Source organism: Salvelinus alpinus, chromosome 30 (assembly GCF_045679555.1).
Source record: "Salvelinus alpinus chromosome 30, SLU_Salpinus.1, whole genome shotgun sequence".
Taxonomy (NCBI): Eukaryota; Metazoa; Chordata; class Actinopteri; order Salmoniformes; family Salmonidae; genus Salvelinus; species Salvelinus alpinus.
In genome coordinates, this window is record NC_092115.1 from 13,582,058 (window position 1) to 13,600,792 (window position 18,735).

General features: G+C 44.0%; 1 protein-coding gene across 2 annotated transcripts in view; it reads right to left on the bottom strand.

The window, feature by feature from the left end:
- Positions 1–6,198: 6,198 nt before the first annotated feature.
- ripk2 (receptor-interacting serine-threonine kinase 2) overlaps positions 6,199–18,735 on the bottom strand; it is a 29,235-nt gene continuing 16,698 nt past the window's right edge. Inside the window, exons 8-11 of one of the 2 annotated variants that reach the window (XM_071377155.1) lie at positions 18,339–18,446; positions 16,584–16,680; positions 16,091–16,303; positions 6,199–10,659 (exon numbers count right to left, since the gene is read on the bottom strand). In XM_071377155.1, the coding sequence (XP_071233256.1) occupies positions 10,274–10,659; positions 16,091–16,303; positions 16,584–16,680; positions 18,339–18,446 (804 nt within the window). In that variant the 3' untranslated portion in view covers positions 6,199–10,273. Of the gene's footprint in view, positions 10,660–16,090; positions 16,307–16,583; positions 16,681–18,338; positions 18,447–18,735 lie in introns of both variants that reach the window. The other variant, XM_071377154.1, reaches the window with a different exon arrangement.

Genomic DNA, 18,735 nt, shown 5'->3' on the forward strand with positions numbered 1-18,735 from the left:
GAAGGATTAGACATGTATGGTTTTATGACCAAGATTTCTACCTTTGCAGAAGATGCCACCTTCCATCTCTGTCCTCGTTCGGCCTCCATAAGTGCACTCACCAAAGATTTAGATGGTTTTGCCAATCTATCCGGTCTGAAACCAAATCATGACAAGTGCTCACTACTTCGACTGGGATCTTTAAGAAACTCCAACTTTGTATTACCATGTAGTTGTCATGACTTCCGCCGAAGTTGGTGCCTCTCCTCCTCCTCTCCTACTTTATAATTTATTCCCTATTTAACCCTCTGGTTCCCACATGGTTTTGTGTGTGTTTGTTCTTTGTTTAGTGTTCAGGACTTCTGTGAGCTGGTATGTTTTTCCCTGCGTGGAAATCATTGTTGTTTCTTTTTGAGTAAAGTACATATTTTACTCAGTTATGTGTCCTGCGCCTGACTCCGTCCTAACCGTTGCACACTGACACTTGACAGAAACACGCACCAAAAAAAAAAAAATGGAGTCAGCAGGTGCACCCAGTCCTCTGTTACAGGTGGAGGAGCGGTCCAGCAGCACGCGACGATGCTCCAAAATCTGGGCACAGCCATGGATTGCGTGCTGCACACCATGGAGCGATGGGAGAGAGGGAGTTTTCCCACACCCCCATCAACTTCACCCCAACCCACACCGCTGTCCACCCCTCCGTCACCTGGACCCAGTGGGATTCGGCTCTCGCTCCCGAGGGCATATGATGGGACGGCTGCCGGGTGCCAGGGATTCCTGCTCCAGTTGGAGCTATACCTGGTGACCGTCCACCCGGCTCTCTCGGGACACGAGAGCGTGTCCGCCCTCATCTCCTGTTTGTCGGGGAAAGCGCTTGAGTGGGCCAACGCCGAATGGTGAGGAATAGACGCAGCGTTGGTCCACTATGAGAATTTCACCTGCCGCTTCCGGGCGGTCTTCGATCATCCACCTGAGGGGAGAGCGGCGGGGGAACGCTTGTTCAATCTCAGACAGGAGATGAGGAGCGCACAGGACTTCGCACTGGACTTCAGGACCCTGGCTGCCAGCGCGGGATGGAATGAGAGGGCTCTGCTCGACCAGTACCGGTGTAGTCTACGTGAGGACGTTCGTCGGGAGCTGGCCTGCAGGGACACCACCCTTACCCTCGACCAGCTGGTGGATTTATCCATCCGGCTGGATAACCTGTTGGCCACCTGCGGACGTCTGGATCGTGGTCAATCCATTCCATCCCCCAGCACCTCCGATCCTACACCTATGGAGCTCGGAGGTGCTGCTCTAAGGGTGACCGGAGGGGGGGCCATTCCCTGCACCACCTGTGGCCCCAGAGGGCACACTGCTAGTCGGTGCTGGGGAGATTCCCCAGGGAGTCGAGGCAGCAGGCAGGGCACTGGTGGATCATCCCAGGTGAGTAGGCACCCGACTCACCCAGAGCTCCCTGTTGCGCAAATGTGTGTATGTATAGAATTTCCTGAGTTTTCCCCGCATTCCCAGCGCTAGTAGATTCAGGCGCAGCTGGGAACTTTATTGACCGTTCATTTGCACTTAGATTAGGGATCCCTATTGTTCCTGTTGATGTGCCCTTCCCTGTACATGCCTTAGTCGTCCTTTAGGGTCGGGCCTGATTAGGGTGGTCACAGCTCCACTATGTATGATAACGCAGGAGGGTCATAAGGAGAGAATTAGTCTCTTCCTGATCAATTCTCCTGCGTTTCCTTTGGTGTTGGGGCTTCCCTAGTTGGCCTATCATGACCCCACTATTTTGTGGCAACAGAGGGATCTCAAGGGATGGTCACGTCAGTGCTCAGGGAGGTGTGTAGGTGTGTCCATAGGTGCAACTACGGTGGAGAGTCCAAACCAGGTCTCCACCATGCACATCCCCCCTGAATATGCCGATTTGGCTCTCGCCTTCTGTAAAAAGAAGGCGACTCAACTACCACCCTATCGACGGGGGGATTGTGCGATAAATCTCCTGGTAGACGCAGCACTTCCCAGGAGTCACGTGTATCCTCTGTCACGTGTATCCATCAGATCACGGTTAAGTACAGTTACCCGCTGCCTCTCATAGCCAGTCATTGACCGAGTCATTGCACGGGGCACGCTTCTTCACCAAATTGGATCTCAGGAGCGCTTACAACCTGGTGCGTATCCGGGAGGAGGATAAGTGGAAGACGGCATTTAGTACCACCTCTGGGCACTATGAGTACCTCGTCATACCGTACGGGTTGATGAATGCTCCATCAGTCTTCCAATCCTTTGTAGACGAGATTTTCAGGGACCTGCACGGGCAGGGTGTAGTGGTGTATATAGATTACATTTTAATATACTCCGCTACACGCGCCGAGCATGTGTCCCTGGTGCGCAAGGTGCTTGGTCGACTGTTGGAGCATGACCTGTACGTCAAGGCTGAGAAATGTCTGTTCTTCCAACAGTCCGTCTCCTTCCTAGGGTACTGCCTGTCCGCGGCAGACGTGGAGATGGAGAATGACCGCATTTCAGCCATGCGTAATTGGCCGACTCCAACCACGGTAAAGGAGGTGCAGCGGTTCGTTACGTACGTTACGTACGGAGCCCACTCCCACCCAGTGTCCAATTGGGCGTCTGTACGTTCCGTCTGATGTCCGTGATCGATTGATCTGTTGGGCCCACACGTCACCCTCCTCTGGTCATCCCGGCATCGGTCGGACAGAGCGCTGTCTTGGTGGGAAGTACTGGTGGCCCACTTTAGCTAAGGACGTGAGGGTTTATGTTTCCTCCTGCTCGGTGTGCGCCCAGTGCAAGGCACCTAGACACCTGCCCAGAGGGAAATTACAACTGTCTAATCTGTCTCCGTTTCAGTGTGTACTAGGTTATCAGCCGGTCCTGGCACCGTGGGATCAGAGCCAGATCGAGGCACCTGTGGTGGATGAATGGTTTCGGCGCTCGGAGGAGACATGGGACGCTGCCCATGTGCGCCTGCAACGGGCCATCAGGCGACAGAAGGCGAGCGCCGACCGCCACCGCAGTGAGGTCTGGCTCTCGAAGCTGGGTCCGCGGTTTTTGGGACCATTTAAAGTCCTGAGGAGACTGAACGAGGTGTTGTAGGTTACAGCTTCCCCTTGATTACTGTATTAACCCCTCGTTCCATGTGTCTCTCAGGCCGGTGGTGGCTGGTCCGCTCCAGCAGTCTGAGGTGCGGGAGGTTCCTCCGCCCCCTCTGGACATCGAGGGGGCCCCGGCGTATACTGTGCGAGCCATCATGGACTCAAGGCGTCGGGCGAGAACCTCTGATTCCCACATGGTTTTGTGCGTGTTTGTTCTTTGTTTAGTGTTCAAGACTTCTGTGAGCAGGTGTGTTTTTCCCTGTGTGGAAATCATTGTTGTTTCTTTTCGAGTAAAGTTCGTATTTTACCCAGTCATGTGTCCTGCGCCTGACTCCGTCCTAACCGCTGCACACTGACACTTGACAGTAGTGTATCAATTACATGGCCAGACGGGCTAGTAAATGTTCTTGTAATACATACCGTGCATTAGAAAAGTATTCAGACACCTTCCCTTTTTCTGCATTTTGTTACATTACAGCCTAATTCTAAAATTGATTAAATTAAAGCAAATTATCATTAATCTACACACAATACCCCATAATTCTATTTTTTTTTTTGCAAATGTAAAAAAATAATAATAGAGAAATACCTTATTTACATAATTATTCAGACCCTTTTCTACGAGACTCACATCCGGTTTCCATTGATCATCCTTGAGATGTTTCTAGAACTTGATTGGAGTCCACCTATGGTCAATTCAATTGATTGGACGTGATTTGAAAAGGCACAAACCTGTCTATATAAGGTCCCACAGTTGACAATGCATGAACAGAGCAAAAACCAAGCTATGAGGTCGAAGAAATTGTCTAAAGAGCTCCGAGACAGGATTGTGTTGAGGCACAGATCTGGGGAATGGTACCAAAAAATGCAGCCTCCATTATTCTTATAATAGAAGAAGTTTGGAATCACCAAGACTCTTCCTAGAGTTGGTCACCCGGCTAAACTGAGAAAATGAGGGAGAAGGGCCTTTGTCAGGGAGGTGACCAAGAACCCAATGGACACTCTGACAGAGCTGCAGAGTTCGTCAGTGGAGATGGGAGAACCTTCCAGAAGGACAACCATCTCTGTAGCACTCCACTAATCAGGCCTTTATGATCGAGTGGCCAGACAGAAGTCACTCCTCAGTAAAAGGCACATGACAGCCTGCTTGGAGTTTGTCAAAGGGAACCTAAAGGACTCTCAGACCATGAGAAACAAGATTCTGTAGTTTGATGAAACGAAGATTGAATGCTTTGGCCTAAATACCAAGTGTCACGTCTAGAGGAAACCTGGCACCATCCCTACGGTGAAGAATGGTGGTGGCAGCATCATGCTGTGGGGATGTTTTTTAGAGGCAGGGACTCTGAGACAAGTCAGGATCGAGGGAAAGATGAACAGAGCAAAGTACAGAGAGATCCTTGATGAAAACCTGCTCCAGGGCGCTCAGGAGCTCAGACTGGGGTGAAGGTTCATCTTTCCAACAGGACAATGATCCTAAGCAGACAGCCAAGACAACGCAGGTGTGGCTTCGGGATAAGTCTCTGAATGTCCTTGAGTGGCCCAGCCAAAGCCCGGAGTTGAACCCGATCTAACATCTCTGGAGAGACCTGAAAATAGCTGTGCAGCGACGCTCCCCATCCAACCTGACAGAGCTTGAGAGGATCTGCAGAGAAAAATAGGAGAAACTCCCCAAATACAGGTGTGTCAAGCTTATAGCGTCATACCCAAGAAGACTCAATGTTGTAATTGCTGCCAAAGGTGCTTCAACAAAGTACTGAGTAAAGGGTCTAAATACTTACTTAAATGTGATATTTCAATAGTTTTTTTATACATTTGCTAAAATTAAAAAAAACAAACAGTTTTTGCTTTGTCATTATGAGGTATTGCGTGCAGATTAATGAGTTGCAGTTCAAATGAGGAAATCAGTCTATTGAAATAAATTAATTAGGCCCTAATCTATGGATTTCACATGACTGGGAATACAGATATGCATCTGTTGGTCACAATAACCTTAAAAAAAAAAAAAGAATTGACCTCACAATGGGCCTCAGGATCTTGTCAACCAGCCCTGTGTCTGTGTGTCTATTGCTCTGACCCTTACCATTTCATTTGCCAATAAACTTGGGCCTCCTGTCTTCAGGCAGGTATTTGGCCACGTAGTTGAAAGGCCCTCCAGACAGGGCTATGCAGATACTTGTGAGGTAATCCAGAAAACTGTGGAAAACAGTGACACACTCAGGCAGAAAACAGGCCCATCTTTTCAAAGAAAACACCATTTAAATGATATCTCTATTTGATAAAAATAAGTTGTTTTGTTGTGATCACACGAAAATCCTAATATTTCAGGTAAAGAGCTCCACAGTCAGGCAGAAAAATCGGAATGTTCTATCATAAAATGAGAACAAGTTTCCCTGGCTGATATGGCTGCTACTTAGAAATACTAACCGTAAATTAATAGATGACATTCACTGCTATAAACCGGTCTCCAATATAATCGCATAGTTTACACAGACCCACCGTGGACATTTACACAAACACTGAACAAAAATATAAATGCAACATGTAAAGTGTTGGCTCCATGTTTCATGAGCTGAAATAAAAAGATCCCAGAAATGTTCCATACGCACAAAAAGATTATTTCTCTCAAATTTTGTGCACAAATTTGTTTACATCCCTGTTAGTGAGCACTTCTCCTTTGCCAAGATAATCCATCCACCTGACAGGTGTGGCATATCAAGAAGCTGATTAAACAGCATGATCATTACACAGGTGCACCTTGTGCCTGGGGACAGTAAAAGGCCACTCTAAAATGTGCAGTTTCGTCACAACACAATGCCACAGATGTCTCAAGTTTTTGAACTGCAACTCAAAATCTTTGAAATTGTTGCATGTTGCGTTTATATTTATGTTCAGTATAAATGTCAGTGTGAAAAGGCGTCCCATGGTCTGTTTTTGTCAACGAACTCAAGGTACTCCAAACACTGATGGTAACCAGATGATCCCAATAATTGATATAGCCTAGTAAACTATGCCCCCCTCTGGTATGTTCTACTGCTGGGACTTCTTGTTTCCTACTCAAATACATTATACTTATTAAACCTGCAATATGTAAGCAAACTAAATCAGAGAAAAACAGGTGGAAGGATTACACACTTTAATGACACAGCAATAAAGCGTATAACGGTATCAAAAACGTCATGCAATACATGTACAGTAAATATTCAATTATATTTCTGCCAAAAGATGCTTCAGTACTACATATTACACTGAGTACACAAAACATTAAGAATACCTGCCATGACAGACTGACCAGGTGAAAGCTATGATCCCTTACTGATGTCACTTGTTAAATACCCTTCAAAATCAGTGTGGATGAAGGGGAGGAGACAGTTTAAAGAATGATTTTTAGACCTGGATTGTGTATGTGTGTCATTCAGAGGGTATTTAAGTGCCTTTGAACGGGGTATGGTAGTAGGTGCCAGGTGCACCGGTTTGTGTCAAGAACTGCAACGCTGCTGGGTTTGTCACACTCAACCGTTTCCTGTATGTATCGAGAACGGTCCACCACCCAAAGGACATCCAGCCAACTTGAAACAACTATGGGAAGCATTGGAATCAATATGGGCCAGCATCCATGTGGAACGCTTGACACATTGTAGTCCATGCCCTGACGAAGTGAGGCTGTTCTGAGGGCAAAAGGGGGGGGAACTCCATATTAGGAAGGTGTTCCTAATGTTTGGTATACTCAGTGTACACACTATGTATACAGGATATTTTATATTGTTGCTAATGATATGAAAATAAGTACATAAGTATATGGATAAAACAGAACACTGACCAGGAATATGGCAATGTTGATGGCTGCTTGAAGGAATTCCATGTAAAGCAATGTTTTCTTCAGACACTTTTCTAACAAACACCTAATGGTTTAGAACTATGCAAGAGTTCAGCTAAAGATAAATAGAATAGCGCAATAAAAAAAGACTGTTGTACTAATACAACATTTTGTCCAAAAGTATATTAAGATGACTAGGAATGTAATACAAATGTAATTTGATAACATCTGGAGTTTTGTGCAAATATCATGTGAGAAAAGAATAGTGGAAAAGAATAAAAAAATCTCAAATATGAGGCACAGTATTGACAACAAGGCAGTAAAAGTCCAGAGGATTTTGGAAGAGTTTCTCTCCTGGCTGGCTTTGGCTTGCCAGTTGCCACCCTATACCACAGCACATGTTCTAATTCAACTAAAGCTGATAACAAACTTACAAAGAGCACCCTCATGATGGGGGAAAACAATGTACATTGTTTATTCTGCAGCACAAATAAAATAAAAATAGGTAAAAACACCCAGATTAATAAATTAAAAAAAACACACCAAAACCCCTCAGCCAGTGCTCCTCAATTCCAAAGAGTCACAATTGTGGGGCACAGACCCAAGGTAATGATACTTAGCCACGGTGCCTCCAGAACTCATTTAAGGAAGTGCATTTGACGGTAAGGCTTCTAGAAACTACACGTCTCTGATTTAGTGGCGCTCTTGGTTCCCTATGTGGAGACATTGCATGCACACATCACTGACAGAGAGAAACAGAAACGATGGTGAGGTAACCACGGGAAAATATGTTTTATCAGGAAATTGCTTAACTACAGTGTATTTTGGCACTTAGTCATTTCTGGATATGTATTAGCAGAGAAGAGCTCCAAGGTGAGAAACAGTCGTAACACAGGGTCCCTGCTGAGGCTTCTACAGGCGATAGTGTGCATTGTTGACAGCTAGCTATAACGCTCAGATTGAGGGTTCATTGTAGCTAGCTAGCGCTCAGATTGAGGGGACATTGTAGCTAGCTAGTTATAGCGCTTAGATTTAGTTGGCCCCTATGCTTGCTCCAACTACAGCCTCAAGGCTGAGAATGACCACCAACCTAGAGCAGATAGTTACATTTGACTGTGACTTTAAAGTGTAATTACTTTATGGTATATAGATTAAGTTTGTATAAAAGCTATAGTATGATTCAATTTCCAGTCATGTGTCCCAGGAAGTGCCCTTTGCTACTCGAGACCTGTCATGTGCTGACAAAACTGAGGATAGATCACTGAATGAAATACGAAGTCCATGCAATTCATGAAGTGATTAAGTGTTCTACGTAAAAGAGTTTGCTTTGACCCACTTTAGACAGACATAAACCAGTCTCTTCAGTGAGAGTCCCTGGCTGCTTCCTCTGTGACTGGTATTTACTGTAGGGATCCCCCTCCCCTGGCTTAAAGCACTGGATGATGGAAACTTCAGCTCTGAATGACTCTACTTTAGCATCACACACCCAGAGTGCCACAATCTGAGGCTGAATGTTTTTGTCATAAGTGCAGGATAACCAACCACAGCTCTAAGCTGCTGAGGGACATGTTTCTATATTTAGCACTTGGCTCAATGACTAAACCCTGCTCTATCCATTCACTGGTCTTGTACCAAAACATGTAGATCAAACAGAGATTCTGTAACAAGTATGGGCCACGACCTCTATCGCAAAAAACATGTCTACAAAAACCACCCATAACGGAGACCATTGAGTCCAAGGAGAGTACCAAAATAGCTACAGACAGATCCTGGTACACTCTGATCTACATTAGCTACATGACCTTATTTTCCGCTTTCTGGCTACAGTGTTATTGTGTCTGTCACCATTTGTAAATGTGTTAAGATGAAGACCAAGGATTAACTCTGCATTAGCTACATCTACACACCAAACCTAAATCCACTGACTTGGCCCATCCTATGTCAATGTCAATGCAAGCTCCTTTATAAGATAAATCAAATCTGTCTTGAAAAGTCAGTGGGGGAAAAAATACAATGTAAAATACAAAGCTACAGTAACTTCAAAATGGCAGAAGTCCAGTCGAGTACCTTATCAGACCTGGATATGATATATTTTTTAAAAAGGGGGATCTGGACCCAAACAAAACGTAGACCGGACCCATACCTTAAGGGGTCAGGGTCTAGACCAGATCTGATTGTACCAGAGTGACAAATGTATGTTAAATCAGCCAAGTTTATCTTCTGGCTAATAAATAGGTCTTTATATGTTGGCTCTCCATAAGTCAATAGATTCACCTTATTAGCGTAAAATAAAACATTTTAGGTAATGCAGAGACGTGGTCAGATCCATTCATGTCCACTCTGGTCTATCAGCTGTAGTTACATAGACCCGGATCGGAGGGTCAACTACAGAATTTCAGTCACAGTAATTGGGTCCCATCCAGACCCGTAGAGTCTAGACCCTTCAAACTCAACTTTGGACCTCGAAGCCAGTCCCACTATCTTTTCTTCATTGTTCCCCCTTAAATCAGGGACTGATTTAGACCTGGAACACCAGGTGGGTGAAATGAATTATCAGGTATAACAGAAAACCAGCAGGCTCCGGACCTCGTAGTGTGAGAGCTCAATACCCCTGTTCTAGAATGTCCACTCAATAAAGAGTGAAATCAGAGCCTTAGATCAGTATGATGTTATACGGTCTCTCTGGATATACAGTATTTCTCTGGATAACACCATTCAGTGCAAAGGGGGGGACAACAATAACAGAAAGATGCATAGAAGCAGAACTCAGGCCCGTACCCCAATCACTCAGAATATAGGGAATGCTTCAAGAGAACCAGATGATTTACCTGACAAATTACATAAAATCCATAATATAATTCTTCAAAGCCTGGATTAAATTCTAACAGGTTTTTGATTATGATTGCTAATCCCAACCAGTTCTCTGCTTTCAGAAAACAGGTGAAACTTAGTGAATACTGGTTGTTTTTCCAAAAGGCATCTTTACCTTCAAGTCCTTAAGCTCAACTTCTAGGAACCTTCAGTTCAATGAACAGTAGCAACATAGAGTAATGTCCTGTGTGAGTGGGCAGGAAAGTAGGTACCATGATGAGCAATATGAAACGACAGCTGGGCTTGACCCTACCACACTAAATTCAAAGTTCACAGTCAAAACCCAGGGTCGTATTCACGAGTGCACACCGTAGCAAAACAATGTGCAATGGAAAACAAGTGTCTTATTGGACAAGTTTAGGTAGTCCCTCCCTGTTTCAGTCAGTTTTCTTCCATTTGGTGCCTAATGAATATAACCCAGGACTAACAGACCGTAGAGGCTTCTTCCACTACCTAGCTCAATGAGCTAAAAGTCTTGGAACAGTTTAGTCTCTGGTCTAGTTCTGTTCTAGTATTTCCTAGGGTTGTTGTAGGACACAGAGAGTGGGGGTGCGCTGGGGCTTGGCACGGCGACAGGGGAGCTGAGCTCTGGGGGGTACGGCTGCAGGCCCATTTGCTTGTTGTCCTGGAGCTTGCGGACCACCACGCGGCAGAAGTCCTCGCTGTGGCGGTGGCAGGTGTCAAGGAGCTGGCGGACCTTGGCGGTACGCGTGGCCCGGTTCACCACCAGCTCGTAGTCCTCGAGCATCAGGAGAGAGCGCGCCAGCAGGGCATCCAGGCTCTGGTTCAGACAGGCCTCCGTCATCTGGGAAACGATATCCTCGCGCCGTGCTGCGATCCAGCGCGCCACAGGGCCCAGCGTGAGGTCGGGGGGGTCCGAAGGTGGGTTGAAGTCTGGAGGATTTGGGTAAAGCCAAAGTAGGTATTAGATTAGCAGTAATATAAATAATTGGAACAGTAGTGGCCTGAGAACAGCACTGAGGAACATGAAAATGTACCTTAGATAGAACAAACTTTTCAGTGTTCCTCAAGACTCTGTTCTTGGACCACTGCTGTTCTCTCTCACAGTGTACAAAACATTAGGAACACCTTCCTAATATTTAGTTGCAACCCCTTTTGCCCTCAGAACAGCCTCAATTCTCTACAAACTGTTGAAAGCTTTTCACAGGGCCCATGTTGACTCCGATGCTTCCCACAGTTATGTCAAGTTGGCTTGATGTCCTTTGGGTGGTGGACCATTCTTGACACACACAGGAAACTGTTGAGTGTGAAAAACACAGCAGCATTGCAGTTCTTGATGCACTCAAACCGGCGCGCCTGGCATCTACTACCATACCCCGTTCAAAAGGCACTTAAATCTTTTGTCTTGTCCATTTACCCTCCGAATGGCACACATACACAATCCATGTCTCAAGGCTTAAAAATCTTGATTTAATTTTTTTTTTTAAACATGTCTCCTTCCCTTCATCTACACTGATTGAAGTATATTTAACAAGTGACATCAACAAGGATCATAGGTGTCACCTGGATTCACCTGGCCAGTCTCTTATGGAAAGAGCAGTGTTCCTAATGTTTTGTACACTCAAAATAAATATATACAGTACCAGTCAAAAGTGGGGACACACCTAATCATTCAAGGGTTTTTCTTTATTTTTACTATTTTCTACATTGTAGAATAATAGTGAAGACATCAACACTATGAAATAACACATGGAATCATGTAGTAACAAAAAACAAAGTTACATTAAAATATATTTTATATTTGAGATTCTTCAAAGTATCCACCCTTTGCCTTAACAGCTTTGAACACTATAGGCATTCTCTCAACCTGCTTCATGAGGTAGTCACCTGGAATGAATTTCAATTAACAGGTGTGCCTTGTTAAAAGTTCATTTGTGGAATTTCTTTTATTCTTAATGCATTTGAGCCAATCATCAATACCTTGTGTTGTGACAAGGTAAGGGTGGTATACAGAAGATAGCCCTGTTTGGTAAAAGACCAAGTCCATATTATGGCAAGAACAGCTCAAATAAGCAGAGAGAAACGACAGTCCATCATTACTTTAAGACAGGTCAGTCAATACTGAACATTTCAAGAAGTTTCTTCCAAGTGCAGTCGCAAAAACCAACAAGCGCTATGATGAAATTGGCTCTCATGAGGACCGCCACAGGAAAGGAAAGACCCAGAGTTACCTCTGCCGCAGAGGATAAGTTCATTAGTGTTACCAACCTCAGAAATTGCAGCCCAAATAAATGCTTCAGAGTTCAAGTAACAGACACATCAACTGTTCAGAGGAGATTGTGTGAATCAGGCCTGCAAAGAAACCACTACTAAAGGACACCAATAAGAAGAAGAGACTTGCTTGGGCCAAGAAACACGAGCAATGGACATTAGACCGGGGGAAATCTGTCCATGGTCTGATGAGTCCAAATTTGAGATGTTTGGTTCCAATCGCCGTGTCTTTGTGAGACACAGAGTAGGTGAACGGATGATCACCGCATGTGTGGTTCCCACCGTGAAGCATGGAGGCAGAGGTGTGGTGGTGCTTTCCTGGTGACACCGTCAGTGATTTTTTTAGAATTCAAGGCACACTTAACCAGCATGGCTACCAAAGCATTCTGCAGCAATACACCAGCCCATCTGGTTTGTGCTTTGTCCTGTTGAAAAACTAATGATAGTGGGACTATGACTCAACACACCTCCAGGATGTTTGACCAAGAAGGAGGGCTATTTGACCAAGAAGGAGAGTGATGGAGTGCTGCATCAGATGACCTGGCCTCCACAATCACCCGACCTCAACCCAAATTTGATGGTTTGGGATGAGTTGGACCGCAGAGTGAAGGAAAAGCAGCCAACAAGTGCTCAGCATTTGTGGGAAATCCTTCAAAACTGTTGGAAAAGCATTCCAGGTGAAGCTGGTTGAAAGAATGCCGAGCGTGTGCAAAGCGGTCAAGGCAAAAGGTGGTTACTTTGAAGAATCTCAAATATAAAATATATTTTGATTTGTTTAACACTTTTTTGGTTCCAGCATGATTCTATAGTTTTGATATCTTCACTATTCTACAGTGTAGAAAATAGTAAAAATATAGAAACTCTTGAATGAGTAGCAGTGTCCAAACTTTTTACTGGTACTGGTACTGGATGGATGGATGGATGTATGTATGTATGTATGTATGTACAAAAGTATGTCGACACCAAATTAGTGGATTGTCAAATTCAAATCAGTGGATTCGGCTATTTCCGCCACACCCGTTGCTGACAGGTGTTTAAAATCGAGCACACAGCCATGCAATCTCCATAGACAAACATTATACACACGCATTTTTACACATTGTTACCAGCCTTATTCTAAAATGGATTATATAAACAAACAAAAAAATCCTCAGCACTCTACACACAATACCCCATAATGACAAAGCGAAAACAGGTTTAGACATTTTTGCACATTAATTAAAAATTAAACAAACATTTTATTTACATACAGTTGAAGAGAGAAGTTTACATACACCTTAGCCAAATACATTTAAACTGAGTTTCACAATTCCTGACATTTACTCCAAGTAAAAATCCCCTGTCTTAGGTCAGTTAGGATCACCACTTTATTTTAAGAATGTGAAATGTCAAAATTAGCACAGAGAATGATTTATTTCAGCTTTTATTTCTTTCATTACATTCTCAGTGGGTCAGAAGTTTACATACAACCAATTAGTATTTGGTAGCATTGCCTTTAAATTGTTAAATTTGGGTCAAATGTTTCGGGTAGCCTTCCTCAAGCTTTCCACAATAAGTTGGGTGAATCTCAGCCCATTCCTCCTGACAGAGCTGGTGTAACAGTCAGGTTTGTAGGCCTCCTTGCTCGCACATGCTTTTTCAGTTCTGCCCACAAATTTTCTATAGGATTGAGGTCAGGGCTTTGTGATGGCCACTCCAATACCTTGACTGTGTTGTCCTTAGGCCATTTTGCAACAACTTTGGAATTATGTTTGGGGTCACTGTCCATTTGGAAGACTCATTTGCGACCAAGCTTTAACTTCCTGACTGATGTCTTGAGATGTTGCTTCAATATATCCACAATTTTGCTTCCTCATCTTGCCATCTATTTTGTGAAGTGCACCAGTCCCTCCTGCAGCAATGCACCCCCACAACATGATGCTGCCACCCCCGTGCTTCACGGTTGGGATGGTGTTCTTCGGCTTGCACGCCTCCCCCTTTTTCCTCCAAACATAACAATGGTCATTATGGCCAAACAGTTCTATTTGTGTTTCATCAGACCAGAGGACATTTCTCCAAAAATCTTTCCAACGATCTTTGTCCCCATGTGCAGTTGCAAACCGTAGTCTGGCTTTTTTATGGCGGTTTTGGAGCAGTGGCTTCTTCCTTGCGGAGCGGCCTTTCAGGTTATGTCAATATAGTACTCGTTTTACTGTGGATAAAGATAATGTTGTACCTGTTTCCTCCAGCATCTTCACAAGGTCCTTTGCTGTTGCTCTGGGATTGATTTGCACTTTTGCACCAAAGTACGCCCATCTCCAGAAGACAGAACGCGTCTCCTTCATGAGCCGTATGACGGCTGCATGGTCCCATGGTGTTTATACTTGCGTACTATTGTTTGTACAGATGAACATGGTACCTTCAGGCGTTTGGAAATTGCTCCCAAGGATTAACCAGACTTGGAGGTCTACAATTTTTTCCTGAGGTCTTGGCTGATTTCTTTTGATTTTCCCATGATGTCAAGCAAAGAGGCACTGAGTTTGAAAGTAGGCCTTGGAATACATCTACAGGTACACCTCCAATTGACTCAAAAGATGTAAATTACCCAATCAGAAGCTTCTAAAGCCATGACACCATTTTCTGTAAACTTCTGACCCACTGGAATTGTGATACAGTGAATGATAAGGGAAATAATCTGTCTGTAAACAATTGCTGGAAAAATGACTTGTGTCATGCACAAAGTAGATGTCCTAACCGACTTGCCAAAACTATAGTTTGTTAACAAGAAATTTGGAGTCTTTGAAAAACGAGTTAATGACTACAACCTAAGTGTATGTAAACTTCCAACTTCAACTGTAAGTATTCAGACCCTTTGCTATGAGACTCGAAATTGAGCTCAGGTGCATCCTGTTTCCATTGATCATCCTTGAGATGTTTCCACAACTTGATTGTGCTCCCAAAATACAAGTGTGCCAAGCTTGTAGCATCATACCCAAGAAGACACCAGTGGTAGGCCTGATCACCAACAACAAGACAGCATATAGGAAGGTCAGAGACATGGCCGTGTGGTGCCAGGACAACAACCTCTTTCTCAACGTGATCAAGACTAAGGAGATGATTGTGGACTACAAGAAAAGGACCGAGCACGCCCCCATTCTCATCGACCGGGCTGTAGTGGAGCAGGTTGAGAGCCTCCAAGTTCCTTGGTGTCCATATCACCAACAAACTATCATGGTCCAAACACACTAAGACAGTCATGAAGAGGGCATGACAAAGCCTATTCCCCCTCAGGAGACTGAAAAGATTTGGCATGGGTACGCTGATCCTTAAAAGTCTACAGCTGCACCATCGAGAGCATCCTGACTGTTTGCATCACTGCAAGAGGCTACTAAACAGCTTCTACCCCCAAGCCATAAGACTCCTGAACATCTAATCAAATGGCTACCCAGACTTTTTGCATTGCCCCCCCCCCCCCCTCTTTTAGACTGCTGCTACTCTGTTATTAAAGTCACTTATGCATAGATAACTCTACCCACATGCATATATTACCTCAATAACTGGTGCCCCAACACATTGACTCTGTACCGGTACCCCCTGTATATAACCTCGCTATTGTTATCTTACTGCTGCTCTTTAATTATTTGTTACTTTATTTCTTTTTTGTTGTTGTATTTTTCTTAAAACTGCATTGTTGGTTAACGACTTGTGAGTAAGCATTTCACTCTAAGGTCTACACCGGTTGTATTCGGCGCATGTGACACATAAAATTTGATTTGAAGAATAGGCTGTAATCGCTGCCAAAGGTGCTTCAGCAAAGTATTGAGTAAAGGGTCTGAATACTTATGTAAATGTAATAATTTTTTAAGATATAGATAAATATATTTGCAAGCATTTCTAAAAACCTGTTTTTGCTTTGTCATTATGGGGTATTGTGTGTAGATTGATGAGGGTAAAACACAATTTAATCAATTTTAGAATAAGGCTGTAACGTAACCAAATGTGGAAAAAGTCAAGGGGTCTGAATATTTTTTACAGTAGCTAGGTAGGTAGTGAGACTAGGAGATTAATGTTAGTCGTGTCATGTGATTTAATTTTGAATTTCTATCTCCGTTACCTGGCTGGGGTTGGTATGGCTGTGGCTTCAGGGTGAGGTTGTCCAGGTACGTCACACACTCCATTTCAGGCAGATCTGGTTTGAGGGGAATGTTGAGCTCGTCCAGGGGCCTGGCGCTCTGGGGGTAGTTGTTGAGGTTGTTGTCCCCCAGGCTCTGCTCTCTGAGGGGCTGCGGAGGCTCCAGGGTGTGGGGCATGAACATCGAGGGGGACACTTCTAGGAGGGATGAGGAGGGGTTGGGTGGAGGGGGCGACAAGGAGAGGTCGGTGTCAATCAGAGGAGGCTTTTCTCCAGGGAGGAAGTTCCTCCTCATTAATTAAAGAAATGATTTGACGGAGAATGAGGGAGAAGAGAGAGAACTGGGTATCAATGCAACTCGTATACAACGCAGAAACAGACTAGTACTCAGGAAACTCACTATTTCCCTTCAGGGCATAAGGTTAACTGTTAATCACAGCTGTCAATCACAGTCCAGGAAAGTGGCTGGATTTACCTTTAGAAGGCGGAGCATTGGTGCTAGTGAGGGAGCTTGGTTGGGAGATGTCCGTTTCCTGGGAGGAGCAAGACCCAGAGCCAGAGGTGGAGCTTCCCTATGGCAGTGACACAGCATGTTAAAAACATACACACACACACCTGAGTGTGCTACATAAGAGTAAACTGGCCCTAAAAGAACAGATATACAGCTCTGGAAAAAATTAAGAGACCATTGCAAAATTATCCGTTTCTCTGGTTGAACCATTTATAGGTATGTGTTTGGGTAAAATTAACATTTTTGTTTTATTCTATAAACTACTGACAACATTTCTCCCAAATGCCAAATAAAAATATTGTCATTTAGAGCATTTATGTACAGAAAATGACAACTGGTCAATGTTGTCAGTAGTTTATAGAATAAAACAAAAATACAGTGTCTTCAGAAAGTATTTAGGTTGTTGGTTGACAGAGGTTTTTTTGTTAATTGGTCGCAAATATATATTTTTTCATGGCACATAAGACACCTGTCTGATTCGTGCCTGGACTAATCCATTGCGGAGGCAGCACAGGCCATCACGCTCAGACAGGCATCGGCAACACAAGGCCATGAAGGTATTTGCCTTGGCACGCCAAGCAATTTGATTTAAAAAAAAAAGTGAAATTGCATTGGTTTTCCATAAATGGCTACTGCTTTGGACCTGCCACAGTTCATGAGAGTATTCCTTAGGCCTATAGCATGTGAAGATAATTTGTCTTGGGTATAATTTAAAATGTTGAGTCAAGAAAACGTAATTGTGTAAATTGTTTGCCCTCTGATAGTTAGCGTCTATCAATTCCCCATTACATACAGTATATCACCAGTAGTACATTTACCATTAATCCCAATAATTTCTAATCTACAATGTTTGTTATGGTAATTTCTGATAATGCATCCAATATATTAATATTATTACAGTCATTACAGAGTGGACACGTTGTTTGCAGAGCTCACAACCTATGCTACACTACACACAAGTTCTGCCAATTAATTCATTGTCTTTTGTTTGGAGCGATCCTGTCAATGTTGACTAAGGACCCGATTACGCATATAAGTAGGCCTAGGCTACTTGGCCTACGTGCAAATGTAGAAATGTGCCCATTTAGGGATGTCTGATAGTATTAACTCACCATAACTAATGAGCAGTGGAGCTACGCAAAATAATCATTTCAATCAAGTAAACAAAGTCTGTTTTTACATGCATTGAGAATGACAATAGCTCCTCAATGTATTTGTCAAATCTTTTCAGCTCTCTCCTTTTTGAAAACCACCGAGCCTCGGCGCGAATGGGAAAAATGTCATGCTCTGATCCAGTGGAAACCTGATTACTTCTCAACTTTGCGCAAACACAGATGTCTGTCCGGATCTCACTGGCGTGGGAAACTGAGGGCTCAGAATAGTTGATACAATGTTGCGAGGGCGAGCATCAGGCCTGACAGTTAACACGTTTCACTTTCCTGTTCGTTGCAGACAGGCGGAGTAGATAGATGAATGTGGTTGAGGAACATGAACAAACTGCCACATTTGTGCGTCTTAATTATTTCATCAAACAGTGCCCTTAAAGCATCAGACAAGCTCAGTACATATAGTTTATTTTATTAATAAACACATAGGGTGTGTCTATATAATGAAAAATACACATTTGAAAATGTTGACCTATCAATTGGTAAAAAAAAGAGGACTCTCGGTTGACCCATTAAAAACGTTTTGCCGGGGACAGCCGGTCATTATACTCACTGGCCAGGGACTGGGGTTGTTCTTCAGAATGTTCAGAGACTTCTCCTCGTCTCTCCCCCTCTCACACACCACGGGTGTGGCAGAGTAACAACTGGCCCGCCTCATCAGCTAGAGAGAGAGAGAATGTATGCTGCTTTATAAACTGGGTGGTTCGAACCCTGAATGCTGATTAGCTGACAGCCATGGTATATCAAACCGTATACCACAGGTATGACAACATTTATTTTTACTGCTCAAATTACGTTGGTAACCAGTTTATAATAGCAATAAGGCACCTCGGGGGGTTGTGGTATATGGCCATTATACCATGGCTATGGGCTGTATCCAGGCACTCCGTGATACGTCGTGCATTAGAACAGCCCTTAGCCATGGTATATTGGCCATATACCACACCTCC